Source organism: Nylanderia fulva, unplaced genomic scaffold, assembly GCF_048542155.1.
Source record: "Nylanderia fulva isolate GAGA-0341 unplaced genomic scaffold, ASM4854215v1 Scaffold22, whole genome shotgun sequence".
NCBI lineage: Eukaryota > Metazoa > Arthropoda > Insecta > Hymenoptera > Formicidae > Nylanderia > Nylanderia fulva.
In genome coordinates this window covers 81,587-103,273 of record NW_028190285.1, presented here as the reverse complement: position 1 = coordinate 103,273, position 21,687 = coordinate 81,587, and the positions used below count along the sequence as shown (strand labels likewise).

The 21,687-nt window shown below is 29.7% G+C and overlaps 4 protein-coding genes and 2 long non-coding RNA genes across 7 annotated transcripts; 2 read left to right on the top strand and 4 right to left on the bottom strand.

Annotated features, from left to right (window-relative positions):
• Positions 1-228: 228 nt before the first annotated feature.
• On the bottom strand, positions 229-3,402 carry Dolk (Dolichol kinase). 2 transcript variants are annotated; one of them, XM_085482858.1, is made up of 7 exons: positions 3,059-3,400; positions 2,556-2,809; positions 2,183-2,403; positions 1,922-2,110; positions 1,581-1,790; positions 1,150-1,477; positions 229-1,066 (listed from the first exon to the last, which is right to left on the bottom strand). In XM_085482858.1, exons 1-7 carry the CDS (start codon positions 3,136-3,138, stop codon positions 933-935), a joined length of 1,416 nt encoding a protein of 471 aa, XP_085338984.1. In that variant the 5' UTR covers positions 3,139-3,400; the 3' UTR covers positions 229-932. The 2 variants fall into 2 exon arrangements, with proteins under 2 accessions (XP_085338984.1, XP_085338983.1); XM_085482857.1 differs by having other exon boundaries at positions 1,922-2,403; positions 3,059-3,402.
• Positions 3,403-4,608: 1,206 nt separating this feature from the next.
• LOC114931811 (uncharacterized) lies at positions 4,609-8,320 on the bottom strand. Its single transcript, XM_029303962.2, has 6 exons — positions 8,291-8,320; positions 7,527-7,711; positions 7,026-7,122; positions 5,861-6,707; positions 5,495-5,597; positions 4,609-5,363 (listed from the first exon to the last, which is right to left on the bottom strand). The coding sequence occupies exons 2-4, from the start codon at positions 7,680-7,682 to the stop codon at positions 6,637-6,639; spliced, it is 324 nt and encodes a 107-aa protein (XP_029159795.2). The 5' UTR covers positions 7,683-7,711; positions 8,291-8,320; the 3' UTR covers positions 4,609-5,363; positions 5,495-5,597; positions 5,861-6,636.
• Positions 8,321-9,308: 988 nt separating this feature from the next.
• LOC114931809 (uncharacterized) lies at positions 9,309-10,708 on the top strand. Its single transcript, XR_003819760.2, has 3 exons — positions 9,309-9,585; positions 9,937-10,027; positions 10,346-10,708. It is a non-coding gene; the product is annotated as an uncharacterized LOC114931809 (long non-coding RNA).
• Positions 10,709-10,715: 7 nt separating this feature from the next.
• Positions 10,716-11,807, top strand: LOC114931807 (uncharacterized). The gene is made up of 3 exons (XR_003819759.1): positions 10,716-11,205; positions 11,465-11,565; positions 11,717-11,807. It is a non-coding gene; the product is annotated as an uncharacterized LOC114931807 (long non-coding RNA).
• Positions 11,808-12,615: 808 nt separating this feature from the next.
• On the bottom strand, positions 12,616-16,363 carry Pgi (glucose-6-phosphate isomerase). Its single transcript, XM_085482851.1, has 11 exons — positions 16,081-16,363; positions 15,672-15,767; positions 15,392-15,583; positions 15,239-15,319; positions 14,935-15,150; positions 14,550-14,789; positions 13,958-14,138; positions 13,770-13,888; positions 13,374-13,596; positions 12,979-13,045; positions 12,616-12,892 (listed from the first exon to the last, which is right to left on the bottom strand). The coding sequence occupies exons 1-11, from the start codon at positions 16,207-16,209 to the stop codon at positions 12,769-12,771; spliced, it is 1,668 nt and encodes a 555-aa protein (XP_085338977.1). The 5' UTR covers positions 16,210-16,363; the 3' UTR covers positions 12,616-12,768.
• A 481-nt stretch (positions 16,364-16,844) lies between these two features.
• Atg13 (Autophagy-related 13) lies at positions 16,845-20,429 on the bottom strand. The gene is made up of 5 exons (XM_085482922.1): positions 19,524-20,429; positions 19,075-19,446; positions 18,820-19,003; positions 18,389-18,713; positions 16,845-17,869 (listed from the first exon to the last, which is right to left on the bottom strand). The coding sequence occupies exons 1-5, from the start codon at positions 19,834-19,836 to the stop codon at positions 17,657-17,659; spliced, it is 1,407 nt and encodes a 468-aa protein (XP_085339048.1). The 5' UTR covers positions 19,837-20,429; the 3' UTR covers positions 16,845-17,656.
• Positions 20,430-21,687: the final 1,258 nt, after the last annotated feature.

Below are 21,687 nucleotides of genomic sequence, written 5' to 3'. Positions count from 1 at the left end.
AATCACCAAGATACCCTGTTCTTTAGAAAAAAAAATCAATCTCAAAAATATAATTTTAAAAAACAATAAATTAATATGTTAAATGTCAAAGAAAAATGAAATCTATTTAAATCAAATTTCTTGAAAACATATATAACATGTTAATCGATTTCTTTTATAATGTTTTATAGATATTTTATACATGTACATATATACATATAAGTGATTTTATAAAGAACAATAATTAAGTAATTAGAAAAATATATTTTATTCATATTATATATTAATAACTTAATCAAAAAATTTACAAGGTTTACATATAAAAAATGCTTTATCGGGAATGAGCGAAATATGTCAGGCACATAATCGGTGTTTCTATAATAAAATGTAAGTTAGTAAAGCTTACATGTGATACATAATCTTCACATTCATTTCTGCATTTGAATCGATAGCATTTACCAATGCAATTGGTATTTTTATATTATAATTTAAGTTCTTGCATAAATATATTACAAACACATATATATATATATATATATATATATACATACATACATAAATATGTGTTACGCTTTTGTAATTATAAATATTTGTACTGCATCAATGCTTAATAACATAACACATATGTATAAAGATAAGATTGCAACATTTCTTATGTGTTGCATCTTTCTAACTAAATACCAATTATACATGTTATTTTACACAATCAACAAATGAAAGTACTGCTAAAATATCTCGCAAATTAAGCAGTCTATCAGCCATCCGCAATCTTTGATTGCGATTAATTATATGCGCGCAACACGACTTGTTAAATAATACGATTAAATATATTCTAATTTTTTTATTGTAGAAGGTGGTTAGAAAAATTAACTACGAAATTACATATTATGATCTGTAAAAACCAGTTTAAACTAATTGGATTAAACTATTCAATTTGGAAGAACAATACGCGCTTATATCATCAGACACACGTACATTAATAATGGCAGAGCCAGATTGTCGATTTGATTTGTGCGTCCTTCGATAAACGATATTGATACGGTCCCCAGAATACTTCTTAACAGTAACCAGTAATTGTCCATAAAACCTAACAAAATATGAATAAACAGAAATAAATAAGTTTTAGAGATTAAGAAAGTGTCAGAAAGATATAAGAATTGAAATATTTACCGCAACATGTTAGACCGAATATTACGCAAAGTTGGCAAACCATGCATGCGACAGTGCCTTCAATACTTTTCTCTGTACCCAACCACTTGTGTGAACCCCATCTCCCACCGACAAAGCTAGCAGCAGTATCACCAATTCCTGTCGTTAACACGCCACTGAGTAATACCAGTAGTGTCAAATTATTAGTTGGCATCCAAAGAGGAAACGATAGACCACAGAGTAAATATATAGGTGTCAATGCGAGCAAAGAATCTTTTTCATCAACAAATACAGCAAATCCTTGCTGTAAAATTTCTCCCAAAGGTGGAATGTTAAAAAATCGAGTTACCTGTTAATATAAATTTATCAACAATTACCATTATTTAGAGAAATAAAGATTTTATTAAATAACTATATATATATGTTATAAAATTATAATTATATAATTATACCTCAATAATAATAAATAATGCCAACATAAAGCCACTGGCAGCATATAAAAGTGACAGATCATATATTATGCCAGGAATATATACAAATGCAGCTAATATATGAAAATATTTTCTAGTCGAATTTGTAGCTTGGCTTTTCGATGATATCTGATAATTTATTGTAAAGATGCTTAGCAAAAAACATATTGTCCAATATAAAATTATTACAATCTGTAACATTTCAAATAAAATTAAAATCGATAATTAAATTTATAATCTCTTATCTCATAAATAATTCATATTTTTTAAAATAATATAAATTAAATAATAAATCATCACAATTTTGATTTATATTTGCTTACCCTTTCATGACTGCTGAAAGCAAAAGTAATTACCCACGTTACTGGATTTTGATCAAGAATAATGTAAAGTATTGGAAGAGTTACAAAACACATGAGATTTACTATCATTAAATAAAAGTATTTTGTACTACGCAAAATAGGGAAATATCCACACAGGAGACACACCAACACTGCATACAGTATTATAACCTGTAATGATATGTTAAGGAAATGTAAAAAATAAGCAAGATAACAGGATAATGGATTTCTGCATTTTACTACCTGCAACAAAACTGTGTTGATATCACTGTCATGAATTGGAGGCAAATGATATCGCAGAGGTAAATTGGTAACAGCTGACATCAAAAACAAAACAAAACTATGCATAACTGCTGTTGCCTCTCCCATTGTGAAGCAATATGGAAAAGCTGACATTAATTGCAGGACGCTCCATGTGCCCAGACTTCCAACAGTTAAACCCAATATGACACTCGTTAGCAATCCTGTTCTTATTTATTTAATTAATATAAAGATATAATCAGAAATTAATTATGTATCATTCATTATTCAATTCTATGTATCAAACACATGCCATTTATATTATAACACATTGTAATCAGGGATTTTTCAAAAAATAATTTGCAGAATGATATACCTCTATTAGCTGCAAGTAGAAAAAGTAAAGAAGTTACAATTGCAGGCAGAAAATATATGGCGTGAAAATCTTTTGCTGCATCTTGCTTCATCGAAAGTCGCATATAAAGACATATAGAACAAAGAACAAGACCGAAGCCTGCAGTTCCTACACATAAACATATCTCAGAATAACTATTCTCTTCTTTCAATATTGTTACTGCGGCACTTAAACCGACTAAGGTACCCAACCATAATCCGCTGCTCGCATTTCGTCTGCAATAGGTATATTAAACAACATAAATATATGTAAAAATCTAACCTTACTCTTAGAATATTTTTTCTAGTAATTGTTAATAAATATAATTAATGATAATCATTGTTATAATAGTGGCGCCATTTAATGTGACTCAATACTAAAATAACTCACTTCAATCGCTACAATAAAATATAACATTCATAATAAAAACAACCGGTTCGTATTTGAAGGTTATCTCATTATTCGAGGCAAAAAATCAATCATACCGATGTTGTATGCCATTGTATTTGATATTTTCTAGTATTCTTTTCTCAAGCCGTTCATATTGTCCTATTAGTATATCCATTTTTCCCCTCTCGATTAAAAAAAATCGCTTTTCATAGCAACAAAATGTCAACACCACGCACCGTCACCGTACTTTGAACATGGAAAAATGATACACACGATCGTGTCATTCGAGAGAATAGATCGCACTCTTTCTACTCTATACTTTTTACTACACTGTAGTGACAGTGATTGCGTAGTGACGCATAAATCGAATGACGTGACAACAGCTGATGTACGCACATGCATATATGCGCTTCATAACAGTGTGTAAATATCGCAGATATCGCTTTAGGTCGAGTAAAGATATCGATATATCGAAAATTTAAAAAATTTTAAACATACAATTCGCATTAGAATTAGAAATTCTATGATATTATCATCTACTGCACATTTCTTATCACTGTATCGTATGTTAATAAACGCGATAAAATATCTTTTAGATAACTATATGTTATTAATACAATTTTGTTATACCCTCTTAAATATTTTACTAGATATCTTACTTATTCACGATGAAATATTCGTTAATATTATTCATTATATATCAGCAAATATTATGCATATTATATTATATTAACAGATATTTCATTATGAATAAAAAATCTAGTAAAATATCGAGAAAGTAATAAAATTGTATTAAAATAATATGCGCTCTATAAAAGATATGTTTTCTGCATTTAAGAAAAATAAAAACAAAAAAGAATAGTGATAAGAATTTTGCAGAAAATGATATCATAGAATTTCTCATTTGTTGTCGAAAATATAATGATAATTAAATTAAATAATTTTCAGCAGATATAAAGAGAAATTTGTTTATCTTTCAATTTTACATATAATATTGCATGTAGTAATTCTTCTTAAAGTTTTTATTTGGAATGATTAATTAACTATCTAAATGTTTATCAATACTTATAAGTAAGTAACTTATTGTTATAATTAAGAATAACTATATATAAATATGTATATAAATATATAAATATATAAATATATAAATATGTACGTATATATATATAGTTACTCTTAATTATAAGTTAAATATAATTATATAAGTACTGACAAATAATTAGATGGTTAATTAATTATTCCAATTAAAAACTTTAAGAAAATTGTTAAATTTAATATTATATTTAAAATTGAAGGATAAAAAATATTTTCTTATATCTGCTCGATAAAAAAATTATTTAATTAATTATCATTATATTTTCTACTTTTTTATTATTTTAAATTTTATATATATTATATACATACATATAAATATAATGTAATATATACAAAAAATATATAATATAAAATAATAAAAAGTAGAAAATGTAATAATAATAAATTAAATAACTTTCATTGAGCAGAAATAAAGAAAGATATTTTTATCTTTCAATTTTAAATATATAATATAAGATTTAGTCATTCTTCTTAAGATGCTTAATTGGAATGATTAATTAATCATCTAAATATTTATCAAAACGAATAATTAAGTAACTTGTATGTAACCTCCTCTTCTAATATATATGTGTGTGTGTCATAGACATATTGTTCATATGTATTCATTTATTTCTTAAGATTTTTTTATGGGGTATGATAAAAATTTTTATCACAATCCTCAATATGAAGAAGCAAAAATATCTTTCTTAGCCTATCTCTTTCCCTAACACTTGTCGATTTGTCAAATCAAAAATTCACTAAATCCAAATCAGAACAGCTGATCATATTATTATTTATAATTAAATTATTAATGATTAACTTGCGATTAAAATTCATAGTTTTATACATACAGTCATGAAAAAATCATCAATAAATTTTTCAATTTGTCTTTCAATATAAAGACAGAATATATTTGGCACATTAAAGTTTTTTTATATAATAATGCAACGATTAAATAAGAAGATAAATTGCGGACAAATGAATAAATCAATAATAATAATATGGGATTTGAAAATTACCGCGTTATTATCGTGTTTGATAATTAACTCAACAATTTGATCAAATAAAGTTTCCTTTGCACGATGATTATACATATATATTATAATTATAATATCTTAATCTGTCGTCCGCAATTTATTTTGAGATAACGGTTCTACAACATACAGTCTATACAATCTACAGTCTACAATCTATAGTCTATAATTTACAGTCTATAATATACACTATGTTTCTACAATCAAATATGTACAAATCTATCTAATAATAAAATTAGCACTCACCAACCGATGCGCAGCAGCGGAGTTAATAACAAAACTACGTTGCTATCTGTAACATGCAAATAAAATTTAAATTGTAGAAGCGATCACACAAAAATTAATATTTTAAAAATTATTATTATTACCTCTAATATTTTAAAAAATTATTATTATCTCTAATAAACAAAAATAAATACTCACCCCAGGGTTGCTCCGCTGGCGCCCGATGTCCCTCCCAGATTTCCTTCGCCTTTTAAGATTTACAGCTTTCCAATTCTCCTAAAGCTCTTCAGAGCAAGTATATCTGTAACATATAAATTAAATCCAAATTAAGACAGCGTCAAAAAATAATTAATAGGTAATACTGAAGGAAAGCTCCGTCCTCTTTAATTTTGTCGAAACTACAATGTTGTGTATTTTATAATTTACAGATTCGTGTTTTATACGTACAAAAATACATAATATTGTAAACGTGCTATATTGAATTTATCTTAAAATCCGATCAATACTTAGGCGCATATTTTTTTATCACTTTATCAATATAAATAATGAAATATTTTGACTCACATTTCGATTATTTTTCTTCTCCAGTCTCGGTGTACTCCGAATTCCTCGTCGCAACTATTTTTTCTCCTCGTAGAAGTTTCGAAACACTTGCACTCGCGTTACTTTTTTTCGTTCACAACGCGCGGCGACGCCCGGATTTTAATATCACATTTTCGACGTATGTATTTTGGTAAAACGCGAGAATCGCGAGAGCATATTCGCGCGCGAAAACCGATGCTCCGTTTTGGCATCGCCGTTTTTCTTCAAGGTTCACTTATCGGAAGACTTTATCGAACGACGATGCGGCGACTCACCCCGCGACGCACTCAGGGGTCGCTGATATTCCTAAATTGGCCACTAGAATATATGTTTTGCTGAAATGACGAAGAAATCGCGGAAATCGCGCAGAATTTACTATATTAGCAAAGAATCATTAAAAAATTTTTCACGAAAAATCATTAATAAATTTATTAATTTCTGTCTTTAAATTTAAAGAGAGATTATTCGGTACACTAAATGTCTTATTTACTATAGAGTAATTCAATATAAATCATTAATAAATAAATAAATTATCAACAATGAATTTAATGGAAAATAATCGCGCAATTGCTGTGTTCGATAACCAATTCGCAATGATTTGATCAAATAAAGTTTCCTTTGTACGATGATTAATCACAATCATCTGTTATCCGCTCTTCATGAGATAATCTACAATCTACAATCAACACTCTACATTCTACAATCTACAATCTGCACTCTATGTCTCTATACAATCAAATATCTATGAAACCGTTATCTCACAATATAAAATATCCAGCACTAACCAACCGATGCGCAGCAGCGGAGTTTACTACGAAGCTACGTTGTTCTGTAACATACAAATAAAATTTAAATTGTAAAAGAGGTCACACAGTAATTATATTTTTGAAAATTATTATTATTATTACTTCTACAATAAAAAATTATTAAATTAATAAATATTTATTTCCATACTGCCTAATATATCATTTATTTGAAAAATATAAGTATTTATCTGTTTTGAAAAAAATTTTCTTATATCATACATGTTTTTTACACAAAATCAATATTTTATTAGTTTCAAATAAATAATTTATTAATATTGAAATAAATATTTATTTGAATTTAATACATTATTTCATTGTAATAAATAAAAATAAATATTTACCCCAGGGTTGCTCCGCCGGTGCCTGATGTATATATATGTTCCTCCCAGATTTCTTTCCTCCTCCTCCTAAGTTGTAAAGATCCTCAGCAACGGTGATCTGTAAAATAAAATTTAAATTAAGGCATAGTGTCTATAATAAATATTAATATAAGTAATACTAAAGGAGAGCTCTGTCCTCTTTGATTTTGCCGAAATTTTAAAATATTGTGTGTATTTTTGTGCGTAAAACACGAATATGTAAATTAAAATTGTCGCTCTCAAGTATAGAGAAAAAGTTACAAAGTCCCTCCCCTCAAGTAGACAAAAAATTACAATAGTCCCTTTTCTCCTCCCCCCTCCCCTTTAGAAGCCGGATTTTAATTTACAGATTCATGTTTTACAAAAAAATACATAATATTGTAATGTGCTATATTGAATTTATCTTGAAATTCGATCAATACTTTAGGCATATATTTTTCTATCGTTTTATCAATAAATAATGAGATATATATTTCGACTCACATTTCGATTATTCTTCTTTTCCGATCTTTCTCGGCGTACCTCAAATTTTTCACTGACATCATTTTTCTTGGAAGAAACCAACCTTTCAGCCAGGAACATTTGTGCACTCGTGTAATTTTTTCGTTTGCGACGACGTCCAGATTTTAACCAGCACATTTTCCATGCATTTTGTTCTCGTAGTCGACCTGCAATTTTTGTGACAATTACAATCTAATTCGTCTCATAACAATATTTCGACACAATGATGCTAAAGTACAACCGAAAACACGCAAATACTCGCTCGACAAAGTTGAAAAATTCGGAAATATTCGCGTCGAAAGGCGCGCGATAATTCGCGAGCGCGAATTTTCGGCGCCTCGAGCAGGATCTGTGACGTCACGCCAAGCAAGGTCGCGATACTACGGTCGCGTGGAGCGAACGTTGAGAGATCTTTCCGTTCCCAGCCGACGAAATCAATCTCGCCCGGGTAATCGCGATCACGATGTCGATTCACGCCACGCGATCAGATTTATATTACGATGATAATGACGACGATAATTAATACGACGTAAAGACGCTAATTAGTACTATATTACACGCGTTCGTATTTTTCACCAACTTTCAGCGACTCGAGTCGGAGACGTGAAAGTCACACAACAAATGTTGAGTGAGATTCCTGGCCGACGAAGTCAATTTCGCGCGTACGATCGCGATCACGATGTGGGGACACGCGACGCGATCGGATTTATACGATAATTAACGGTGTAAAGACAATTAATACTCACACTTGCGGACCGACAAAGAGCGCGTAAAACGTTAGTCGAGAGTGATGAGAAAATGAACCAGATGGCAGCAGCATTCTAGATTGTGTTCGGAAATGTATTCAGCTAAAGTCTAAGGTGCAGCGCCCTCTTGACCCATCAGAGCGAAACGATTCTCGATCGCTGATTGGTCGGCCGAAGTCAACCGACCAATCGGCGACCGAGACTAGACCATAGCTGACTTCACTTCCGAAGACAATCTTAGAATGCTGCTGCCATCTACACACTTTCTCATCGTTCGTGATCAACGGTTAAGATTCGAGTTCGTTGCTGATTGCTGGTCCGGCTTGAGTAAGTACGACTGCGAATATGAATTAGGGTTTTCGATTCGTGTTAATTATCGTATAAATCCGATTCTGTCGCGTCTACCAACATCGCGATCGCGATCGCGCGCGCGAGATCGATTGAGTCGGCCGGGAATCGGGAAGCTCACTCGGCTTCATTCCTCCGACAGTGAGCGACTTCACTCGGGACTTCAGCTCCGGCTCGAAACGCCATTACTTTGCGTGCGCAAGTTTCCTTGGGAAAATCGCGAGACTTACCGGGCGCTTTCGACACGATAGTTTTCTGAGTTTTAAGGCGTTGTCGAGGATATTCTAAACGGGCGCGTTTCCGGTCGTGCTTTGGCATCATCATGCGGAAGTATCGTTCGCGACGAATTGACTCGAAATTTTCGCAAAAGTATCGCAGGCGTCGGTTACAATTGTCGCGTCGCCTTGTTATAATCCACAAATTCTCAACTATCGTACGTTGCTCCGTACTCCTTTCTCGCAAAAATCGTTGTCGAATATTATTCAGACACATAAAATAGTGAAGACCGGTGAACAATTCTGAAATATCGGCGATTTCCGAACGTGTCGCAGGGGAAGTCGCTGCATTGAAGTTCGATAAGGCCCTTCGAGAAGTGGCCTTGATTAAAGCGGCGATAACGGAACATCAGCTTTAAGCTGCATTCGGAAGCGTCACTCGAGTGCATATTCCCTCTCATTCTATATCACTGAGAGAGAAGTTACATAAAAACAGAGAGAGAATGTACTCGGATATGTTTCCAGACGCAGTCTTAATCGCGTGCGAATAAATTTTACTCGATTCTCGTGTTTTATCAAAATCGTCGAAAATGTGATAAATAAAATCCAGTATCGCGAACGAAAAAAAAAAAAACGCGCGAGTGCAGTGTTTCCATCGAAGCTTCTACAAGGAGGAAAAATAGCCGAAGAATCTGGAGTACGCTTAAACCGTAGAAGAAAAATAATCGAAATGTGAGTCGAAATATATTTCATTATTTATTGCTAAAGCGATAGAAAAATATACGCCTAAAGTACTGATCGAATTTTGTGTTAAGATAAATTTAATATAGCATGTTACAATATTATGTATATTTCTGCGTAAAACACAAATCTGTAAATTAAAATTCGGCTCCTGAAGGGGGGTGCAGAGAGACTATTGTAATTTTTTGTCTACTTGAGAGCGACAATTTTAATTTAGATATTCGTGTTTTACGCAAAAAAATACACGTAATATTTTAAAATTTCGGTAAAATCGAAGAGGACAGAGCTCTCCTTTCGTAGTATTATTTTAGACACTACCTTAATTTAAATTTTATTTTACAGATCACTATTGCTGATGATTTTAACAACTTTAGGAGGAGAAGAAGGAAGGAAGTTTGGGAAGAACATCAGGCACCAGCGGAGCAACCCTGAGGTGAATATTTATTTTTATTTATTACACTGAAATAATGTATGAAATTCGCTAAAATATTTATTTCAATATTAATAAATCATTTATTTGAAACTAATAATATTGATTTCGTGCGAAAAATATTTATTTGATATAAGAAAATTCTTTTCAAAACAGATAAATATTTATTTGTTTCAAATAAATGATATATTAGGTAATATGGAAATAAATATTTATTAATTTAATAATTTTTTATTGTAGAAGTAATAATAATAATAATTTTCAAAAATATAATTACTGTGTGACCTCTTTTACAATTTAAATTTTATTTGTATGTTACAGAACAACGTAGCTTCGTAGTAAACTCCGCTGCTGCGCATCGGTTGGTTAGTGCTGGATATTTTATATTGTGAGATAACGGTTTCATAGATATTTGATTGTATAGAGACATAGAGTGCAGATTGTAGATTGTAGAATGTAGAGTGTTGATTGTAGATTGTAGATTATCTCATGAAGAGCGGATAACAGATGATTGTGATTAATCATCGTACAAAGGAAACTTTATTTGATCAAATCATTGCGAATTGGTTATCGAACACAGCAATTGCGCGATTATTTTCCATTAAATTCATTGTTGATAATTTATTTATTTATTAATGATTTATCTTTTTATTCAATTATTAAATTACTCTATAGTAAATAAGAAATTTAGTGTACCGAATAATCTCTCTTTAAATTTAAAAGCACAAATCAGTAAATTTATTATTGATTCTTTGTGATATATTTTTTAATGATATTTTTCGCTAATCATAAATATTCTGCGCGATTTCCGCGATTTCTTCGTCGTCATTTCAGTGAAACAATACATATTTAAATGTAGAGCTAATTTAGGAATATCGGCAACTCCTCAGTGCGTCGCGAAGGAAGTCGCTGCATCGTTGTTCGAGAAGGTCCTTCGATCAATGGCTCTTGAAAAAAAACGGCGACGCCAAAACGGAGCATCAGTTTTCGCGCGGGAATAAGCTCTCGCGATTCTCGCGTTTTAATACGTCGAAAATGTGATATTAAAACCCGGGCGTCGCCGCGCGTCGCAAACGAAAAAAAGTAACGCGAGTGCAAGTGTTTCAAAGCTTCTAGGAGAAAAAATAGTTACGGCAAGGAACCTGGAGTACGTCGAGATTGGAGAAGAAAATAATCGAAATGTGAGTCGAAATATTTTATTATTTATTGATAAAGTGTTAAAAAAATATACGTTTAAGTATTGATTGGATTTTAAGATAAAATCAATATAACACGTTTATAATATTGTGTATTTTTATACGTAAAACATAAATTTGTAAATTATAAAATAAACAATATTGTAGTTTCAACAAAATTAAAGAGGACGGAGCTCTCCTTCAGTATTGTCTATTAATTATTTTTTGACGCTGTCTCAATTTAGATTTAATTTATATGTTACAGATGAACTTGCTGAAGAGCTTTAGGAGAACTGGAGAGCTTTAAACCATAGGAGACGAAGGAACTCTGGAAGTTACATCGGGCGCCAGCGGAGCAACCCTAGGGTGAGTATTTATTTTTGTTTATTAGAGATAATAATAATAATTTTCTGAAATATTAGAGGTAATATAATAATAGAGATAATAATAATAATTTTTAAAATATTAATTTTTGTGTGACCGCTTCTACAATTTAAATTTTATTTGCATGTTACAGATAGCAACGTAGTTTCGTTATTAACTCCGCTGCTGCGCATCGGTTGGTGAGTGCTAATTTTATTATTAGATAGATTCGTACATATTTGATTGTAGAAACATAGTGTATATTATAGACTGTAAATTGTAGACTATAGATTGTAGACTGTAGATTGTATAGACTGTATATTGTAGAACTGTTATCTCAAAATAAATTGCGGACGATAGATTAAGATATTATAATTATATTATATATGTATAATCATCGTGCAAAGGGAACTTTATTTGATCAAATTGTTGAGTTAATTATCAAACACGATAATAACGCGGTAATTTTCAAATCCCATATTATTATTATTGATTTATTCATTTGTCCGCAATTTATCTTCTTATTTAATCGTTGCATTATTATATAAAAAAACTTTAATAAGCCAAATATATTCTGTCTTTATATTGAAAGACAAATTGAAAAATTTATTGATGATTTTTTCATGATTGTATGTATAAAACTATGAATTTTAATCGCAAGTTAATCATTAATAATTTAATTATAAATAATAATATGACCAGCTGTTTTGATTTGGATAGTTTAGTGAATTTTTGATTTGACAAATCGACAAGTCGTAGGGAAAGAGATAGGCTAAAAATTCTTGTTTCTCCATGTTGGGGATTGTGATAATTTTTTATCATGCCCTGTAAGAAAATCTTAAGAAATAAATGAATGAACATGTACAATAAATGTATGACATTTATACTTACACGAGTAGAAGGGAGTGACAAGTTACTTGATCATAAGTTCTGATAAATATTTAGGGATTTAATTGTTCATTTCAATTAAAGACCTTTATGAAAATAATTGAAATGCATTTTTGAGAGACGTTGAAAAATTACCTATGAGGGATCAAAAATCTTAACTAGAAGTAACTAAAATTATATATTTTTATTTATTTTTACAATTTTTTTTCACCAACTACATAAACACTCTAATATACATTAACTGATGCAACTTGGAATAGAGCTATTCGATTATACTTATTTGAAACATTTTACAATAGAACATCACTAAATAGGTATTTAGGCTTTATGCTGTTTAGCAAATGCTATCAAGCCATTAGTTGATGAATCGTGCGTTGTGATAATTTCTGCGCTCGTCAGCTCTGGTTCAATCGCTTTAGCTAATTGTTTCCCCAATTCCACACTGTATAAAAATGTTTTTTTTTTAATTGCAAAACGATTCTATATATTGATAAAAAATTTAAGTCGTATGAAAAATGTTTTTCTTACCCCCATTGGTCATATGAATTAATGTCCCAGATGATTCCTTGTACAAAAATTTTATGCTCGTACATTGCTACAAAGAAAACAAAAATAAAAATTACAGTATCTGTATAAATACACAATTATACTGTAATATACAGAATAGTAGCCGGTAAAGCATGGTAATTAGTAAGAAAAGTGTTTCTGAATTAAACTGATTAAAATATATAAATGTTTTTGTTTGTATAATTTTCGAGAATGGTGATTTTGAATATAAAAATATGTATATGTAAATTTGTCTGTATATCGACACTTGTTTCTTTTATTAAATATATTTGTCGAAATATATTTTATTAAATATATTTCGTCAATTACTATGCTTTACCAACATTTTCATGTATCGATAACAATGGCATATTTACCAATTAAAGCACCAAGAACAAAAGGTGTTAATTTCTTTACCACAATGCTATTTGTTGGTCTGTTTCCTTCAAATATCTTATGTGGTAATATTGAGTCTACTTGTTCGGCACTTAATCCTGATTTTTGCAATTCTGTTCGAGCCTCATTCTCATTTTTGCCTTTCATTAAAGCTTCGGTTTGTGCAAAGAAGTTAGCAAGTAAAATCGTATGATGCGGAGCAATCTGCAACAAATAAAAAGTCTTAATGAAAAGAATATAGTGATATTGAGATAAGCTGAGAAAAGAAACCATTTAAACATTTTTTTTTTAAATCAATATTTTTGAAATCAAATAATTTCAAACATTTACCATTTGGATAACAGATAAGTCTAATATTACTATAAAAAATTATTCACCTGGTTCTGAGTTTGAACAGGAATTATGAAATCTGCTGGCACAAGTTTTGTACCTTGGTGCAACAATTGATAGAATGCATGCTGGCCATTAGTGCCTGGTTCCCCCCACACAATTGGCCCTAAAAATAAGATTTTAAAATTAATGTGCAATTTACATTACGTTATATATATCATAAGACATACTCTACCTGTAGAATAATTTACAGTCTTTCCGGAACGAGTAACATATTTCCCATTACTTTCCATGTCCCCTTGCTGGAAATAAGCTGCAAATCTGTGTAGATATTGATCATATGGTAATAATGCATGTGTTTCTGCCTTATAAAAGTTGTGGTACCATATGCCAAGCAAGGCTAATATGACAGGTGCCTGAAAAAAGTTTGAAATAAATCATTAAAAATTTAAGACATTACAATCTTATTAATTTTTTTTAAATTAAATATTTAATATTTACATATATTTCAATAAACAATTCTTTATTTATATAGAATAAAATACAAAGTTTGAAGATTAATTGTAACAGGCATAATAGTCTTAATAAATATGTATATATATATCTGTGCTAGTAAAATTTTTCCTGATAATTTTAAAAATTAAAAATTTTAATTAAAAATGTGTAGACATATGTATTTATATAATTATAATTTTTAATTTTTAAGATCATCGAGAAAAATTTTACTGTTAGCTTTCAGATATATATTTATTAAGACTATTATGTTTATAACAATTAATCTTGAAAGTTTGTATTCTATTCTATTATATTCAGTAATAATAACTTACATTTTTCTCCAATGGTGCTGTGCAAAAATGTTGATCCATAAAATGAGCACCACTTAAAAGTTTTTCAAAGTTATCAAAACCAATTGACAAACAAATTGATAACCCAATAGCTGACCATAATGAATAACGTCCGCCAACCCAGTCCCAAAAACCAAACATATTTTTTACATCAATACCAAATTCTTTAACTTTTTGTCCATTAGTCGACAATGCTACAAAATGACGGGCGACTGCAGCTTCCTAAATAATTGAAGTATATAAAAATATGAACTATTTTATATATATGAAGATGTTAGATGTGATGAAATAGAATATATAATAATATAAATATTATTAATATTTCATATTATTATAAATATTTCAATTTCTTATTTTATGCACTTACATCTTTCAATGCTTTTAAAAGCCACACTTTGGCAGTAGTTGCATTAGTTATAGTTTCTTGTGTAGTGAATGTCTTTGAAGCTATTATAAATAAAGTTGTTTCTGGATTTAATTTTTTAAGAGTTTCTACTATATGAGTACCATCAATGTTACTAACAAAGTGAACTCTCGGTCCAATACTATAGGCTTTTAAAGCTTCAGTTACCATAAGAGGACCCTATTAAAATATAAATAAATATCAAATCTTAAATACAAATATATAATTATTTAAATTATATTGCAAGAACAACTTTTATATAACTTACTAGATCAGAACCACCAATTCCAATATTAACAACATCTTCAATAGGTTTACCAGTATAGCCTTTCCATTCTTTTGTCAGTATCTGCAAATAAACATATATATATATATATATATATATATATCAAGATATATCTATAGATAAAACAAATCTTACCTCGTTGGTGAAATTTTTCATATGCTCTAACACTGCATTAACATCAGGCATCACATCCTTTCCATCTATTAATATTGGTGTATTGTTTCTGTTACGCAAAGCAATGTGTAAAACTGCTCTATTCTCTGTGAAATTGATCTTTTCACCATTAAACATAGCATTTCTTGCAGCTTCTACTTCTCGTGCACGAGCCTATAGAATGATGCAATATATAATGAGATTTTAAAATGACATTTAAAAATATTATTAAAGTGTAACTTTATGTAAGTAAATTTCATACCAAATTGAATAATAAGCCAAGTACTTCTTCATTAATCCTGTTTTTAGAATAATCTAACAAAATAGGTCCATCTTGCGGTGTAGACAATTCCAAGCTGATTCAACAAAAAAGCATAGTAATGATTTATTCATTACATATATATATATAAATTTTCCTAAATTTACTTTGTAAAAGCATAAAAAGTAACATTTATAAAATAAAAAATAATACCCTTAGAGTTTGCAATATGTTTTTATATTTCAGAATATTTTTTGAATTATATTTAGAAAATTTTTAAAACTTTTTTAGTACTTACTACAAAATTCTATGTATAGTAGATATTGCTAACTATATATTATACAAGATATTTTTTCACAGCACTTTTTAAAAGGTCGTTTCAAGGTCATATTTAAGATGTAATGACATCCCTAAATTTCTCGAAACGTTTAGAATCCTGTTGAAACATGTTATATATATTAATTTTCGAACCATTGCTGTCAAAATATTGTTGCAATTGCTTCCACGCAGATTCAGTCAATAGATCTGCCTTAGGTTTCATTTTTGTAATTTAAGTAAACCGCGTATGACCTTCAAAAGAATGAAAATCTACTATCGGTCACCAGTTACTATATCACTATATCTTTCCTTTGACAAGATGGTGACTTGGATCTTGCGCCGTAAAGCGCTACAATCACAATCAGCTGTGGAAAGCAAGTGAGAGGGTTTACAGTCTAGTAAATGAGCGAGAAAAAGGAGAGGATTAATGAGAGAGGGGGAAGAGAAAGAGAGATGAATAAAATTGGAATGAGAGAAAAGGATACATCGACATATATGTATATCAGATTCTCTTTATATGATTGAAACTGGTATATTTTTATTCATAATATCCTAATAATGTGAATTAACTCATAAAAGCATAAAAAGTGAAAATATTAAGATCATTCAAAGAATATCTGAATTAGAAGCAAACTGTACTATTTGCAATTTAGAGTAAAAATTGAAAAATATATTACCGCGTATATACATACATATATATATATATATATATATATATATTTAAATAAGTTAATTTTTTATTATGTATGTGGTAGGATTAATAATATATATTTTTTCATAGTCAACTTATATTTATTTTACAATATTCAAGTGCATAATTTTACACTTTATATACAAGCAATAAATTATATTAAGTAATTAATTATCACAACTAGTACTTTATTAATTATATTACATATTTTCTGCAACATAATATATAGCAAAAAATTTGAATGAGCAGAGTTTTACTCAGAGGATATCGAAGGCAGGATTAATGTACTTCTAAACTTTATAAATTTTTTTTGATACATATTATATTAATGTATGTACAGAATTTTTTCAAATCATAAAATTCAATGTAAAAAAAAATTTTTTCAATAATTTTAACTATCTCGCGTTTAAACGACAAAGGCAATTAAAAAGGCTTCGATATCTAAAGATGGAACATACACTAAGCAAACAGTGAATGCGAATTTGTGTTTAAAGCTGGAGGATGTGTTTGCTATGACGAATACGAATAGAACATTTGCTAGTGTTCAATCTTTTAGAATTAATTCATTTGTAAAATAATACATAGAAAAATTTGTAAACAATTTGGATAGTGCTATAACATATTTGCTATTCGCCACTGTGTTCCGAATTTACACATTATTTTATTACCGCGTACATACGTATAGTATTATTACGTTGTGTTATCAATAATATCCAACATTTCCTATTTACTTCTTTTTTCAAAATCAGGAATTACAATAAAATTCACACAATGATTATTATATCCGATATTTTTTATGCAACAAATAACGAATCTAATTTAAAACAAAAAAGCGAGTAAACAAACATGAATATGAATGTCCAAACATTCGCGTTTTTCATTCGCTTAATGTATATACCCACTTTAACACAATAGATATGCATACAATAGATTTGTATACAATTAGCGTTTTTAAACCAACTAGTAGCAGAGTTCAGCCTTAATTATTATTTTCAGTTTGACATAATGACGTCAAAATGTCCTCGTAATGCTGCATATTGGTCTCAAATGTTTCCAATTGTTTAGTGAGATCTCCCAGTTGTTCTGCAAGCGTTCTTTCTTCCATGAAGGCCTGCAATTGCGGTGCACTTTGACACTCGCGATAAAACGCCCCAACATCGCTATTAGTGTTCGTGACTGCAAAAGGAGTTTTCTGCAATAATAATATTCAAAGTTTATTTTGTGCACATATACAGTGTGAAATTTACCTAAATTATAAGGCTCTCTAAAAATATTTCACCTGTTTTTACAAATATATGTATATATAAAATACTTTTTCTCCTAATATTAAATTATCTAGGAAGCTTATCTAGCAGAAAGCTGCAATTGCCTATTATTTTGTAGCACTATTGACTAATGAAGTTAAAAAATTTGGTATTGATGTGAAAAATATGTTTGACTTTGGTTTAATTGGTATATATATATACAACTTGAAACTATATAACATAAAATATACATTGCTGCCATTAAAATTGCAATACTGTATATTTAGAGATATAGGTCAGCAATATATACACATGATATCTAGATATTTTAAAAAATTTTTAAATGTAAAATATTTTTATATAGTTAGGCGAAATATCTTTATATACCTTATAATAGGCAAATTTTAAATTGTAAAACATGATACGATGAGTTGTGATATCGTGTTTGGATTAGGAGCATCAATTACCAAATCTACCATAATAAAATCATCGTTGGCACTAGTCATTGAACAACTACTCCTTCTAGATCCATTTTGAGAGGCGCATTTTGAAATCGTATTATCGTTATTGAGTCTTTCATTATTTCCATTGTTACTATCAGTTGTAGCTGCTGTTGCAGTCTTTGTAGGATCTATTAGAGATAGTGGAGGAGGCGATGTTTGTTTGGGTGTCAGTAAGGATCTGAATGGTACGTCTGGTATCACAAGATCCTCTTCATTAACAATTACAGGCTTGTTTATCACAAATGCACCAACTTTGATAGTATCGCTGAGAGACTTTGATGTTTCCTCGCTGGATATTTATATATATAAAACATTATTATACATATGTACACATTTCTTAATTAAATATTTTTAACGCGAATTTTATTATAATATTCAGAATTTTATTTACTGACCTTAACTGATATCGTGCATGGCGCGGACTTAAGTCTGAGTGAAAATGATCGCTCTTAAGCATAATAGAATCTCGTCCCTTATGAGTGGGTGATATGGTCATTTTTGTTCTGTAAGAGACTGACAAATGTATGGTACCCACTGGAGTACATAATTGACCCACTCTCATATGTTTATAATTATCACCTAAATGATTTTAAACAATATATGAAAAAAAAATCCTTAAAATTTCTAACTTAAATAATAATTAAATATACCTAAATTGTGCAGCTGAGGCTCTCCCATATATATTCGATAGCACATAGTATAAGAATCAGGCCCTTGACGTCTGCTTAGTTTGTAAGCAGGTGCAGTTCTTGACACAGAAAGCAATGACTTCAGTAAAATTCCCATTCTATTATACACAGTATATGTTACTCGCACAGTTGGATCGCTTTGCTCCGGCAAAACACCAAGACTCCAAGTTTCCAAAACCATCTTGTCACCCTCTACTGTTTTCAGAGAAATTTCTATACAGAGAGGTACAGATGAACTTACTATTTCTCCACAAAGTGCTCTCTTAGCATCAGCAGAGACCTCAGGTAGTTCTTTTATTGCCAGATTAACTACAAAATCAAATACAAACATATTTAGTCTTCTTCAAGTACTAAGAAACAAAATTATGAATGTTCATATGAACCATTCAATTTATTTGGTTTAATTCAATATTTTAGTTTTATCCCAAAGATAATTTCTATATAAAATATAGTTGATTTTGTCTGTTTAAAAATGAAAATAGACCCTAACAAAAAGCAGTGGGATAAAACCAAGTAAATTGTATGGTACAGTACTTTTACCCAATCGCCAGCAGAAGAATCCGGTTTACATGTAGTATTGACTTTCTGACCTGATCTTGATTGCACTATAATTTGGGCGGCTCTTAAAGCCAGATATTTGGTGAACTTCTCCAAATCTTTTTTGTCTTGCATGCTTAGTTGCGTTGACATTGTATACATATAAATGATCGACCTCATAGACATTCCACAAACCAGACGTTCTCACGTGAACCAGAGGTACGTTGTAGCATCGTAATAGAATAGCATTACATCCTTGATTTGTATGAGACCACGTTTTTCTTGTACACTATACATCCACGAGCGCTTACACGCGCTTGACACGCACTCGATGTACTTCGACCTTTTCACTCGGATATCTAAGTTTACAAGCGGATCTAATCGCGTGTGCGATAGGATTCTTTAGAAAATTCCTCGGCCAACTTATCATCATTGATGAATGATGTGTCACGCGTTGGATGCAAACGTACGGCAGGTGGTGACCCTATTAGAATCTTCGAAAAACCAGATGTTAATCGTGGATACAAATATTAGAAGGCAGTCACGAGTAGCGAATTGACAAAGTTTATAACCTCGTGCTAAAGTCCTTGCCTTACTACTAATAGTTGAGAATGCGCGCGAAAATATTGACAAGATTTTTTCCAATTTTTCCTTCCTATTTTCTATTTTGGCGACACGCTGCACAGATCGATCAAAGAAAAAATTATGTTGCTTTTCACCGTTCTCTCATTCATTCTTCTCTATCCACAGTACATTCCCGAATACATACATATTGCCAAATGGAGGCATAAATACCACGCATGCGTAGAAAACTTGCGTCTTTCGTGCTAATTTGCATGTAAGCTAGTCATTTATTAGAAATGCTGCATGTTGTGCAGACAAGAAATTTATCCAATTAGCTATCGGCATCGCGGGTAGAAAATTTCTGAAAACCCTTGATTATAAGACTTTAGAAAATTTCAATACTTATGATCTGATTTTTCCAACTTCTCGGCAAGTTTTACCTGACAGGTAGCATATATTTTCGTCTCTTTTCAGATAAGTTCTAAAAAAGGAGACAAAGATATGCTACTTATCAGGCAAAACTTATCAAGAGTTGGAACAACCGGCCCTATATATATTTATATGATACATTTTAAAAAGACAAAAATTATATCCTGAGATTCTCTCTTTCTCTCTCATTGTCAAATTATTTTTTCAATATGAGAGCTAATAATACTAGAAAAATCACTTCCGAAAATTAATTTGTCCTTCATAATTTCGGACAAGAATTGAATATTTTATTATTTACATTTTTAAATTAATATATAATAATCATTTTTACGTTAAACTTGCACATTTCGGAAGAAATAACATTATGTATATTCCTATAATATGAAACAAGAATTCTTCTTTTAATTTTAATAAATCACAATAATGTAATATAAAAAATTCAATTATAAAAAAGATTTCTCAGAATATGAAACTTATTTAGCATAAAATAATATTAATAATTTATATAAATAGTTTCTTAATTATTAAAATAAATTTTATATTTTTTTAAATAAACGTCTTAGTCTTCTTATATATGTTAACCAAATGTTGACTAAAATTAATTTATTGATATGCAAAAAGACAAAAAAAATATTCAGCTTATTTTTATATTATAAAATGTTGATATTTTGAGACAATAAATTAAAATTGTCATTTTGTATTTAGCTAGCGTTTTTCTCGGCATATTATTGTCAAGATACACAATTATCTTTTGTTGTTTCGATTTTTTTTTTTCTTCTTCTTCTTAAAATTTTGCAAAATTTTTTCTGGAACAAAATAAAAATTTAATAGGAAAAAATAATAATAATGAATTATATAATTTTTATCTTGTATAGGATATATAAACAAAATTAATAAAATATGTTATATATATTTTAAATATTTTCAAATAAAATTTATATTATCGCGAAACAGTTATTATGCGTCGTTTAGCGAAAATTGATTAATCGTTAATTATAATAATCATAATAAATTATTATTTCTGGATATTGCAATCGCCTTTTC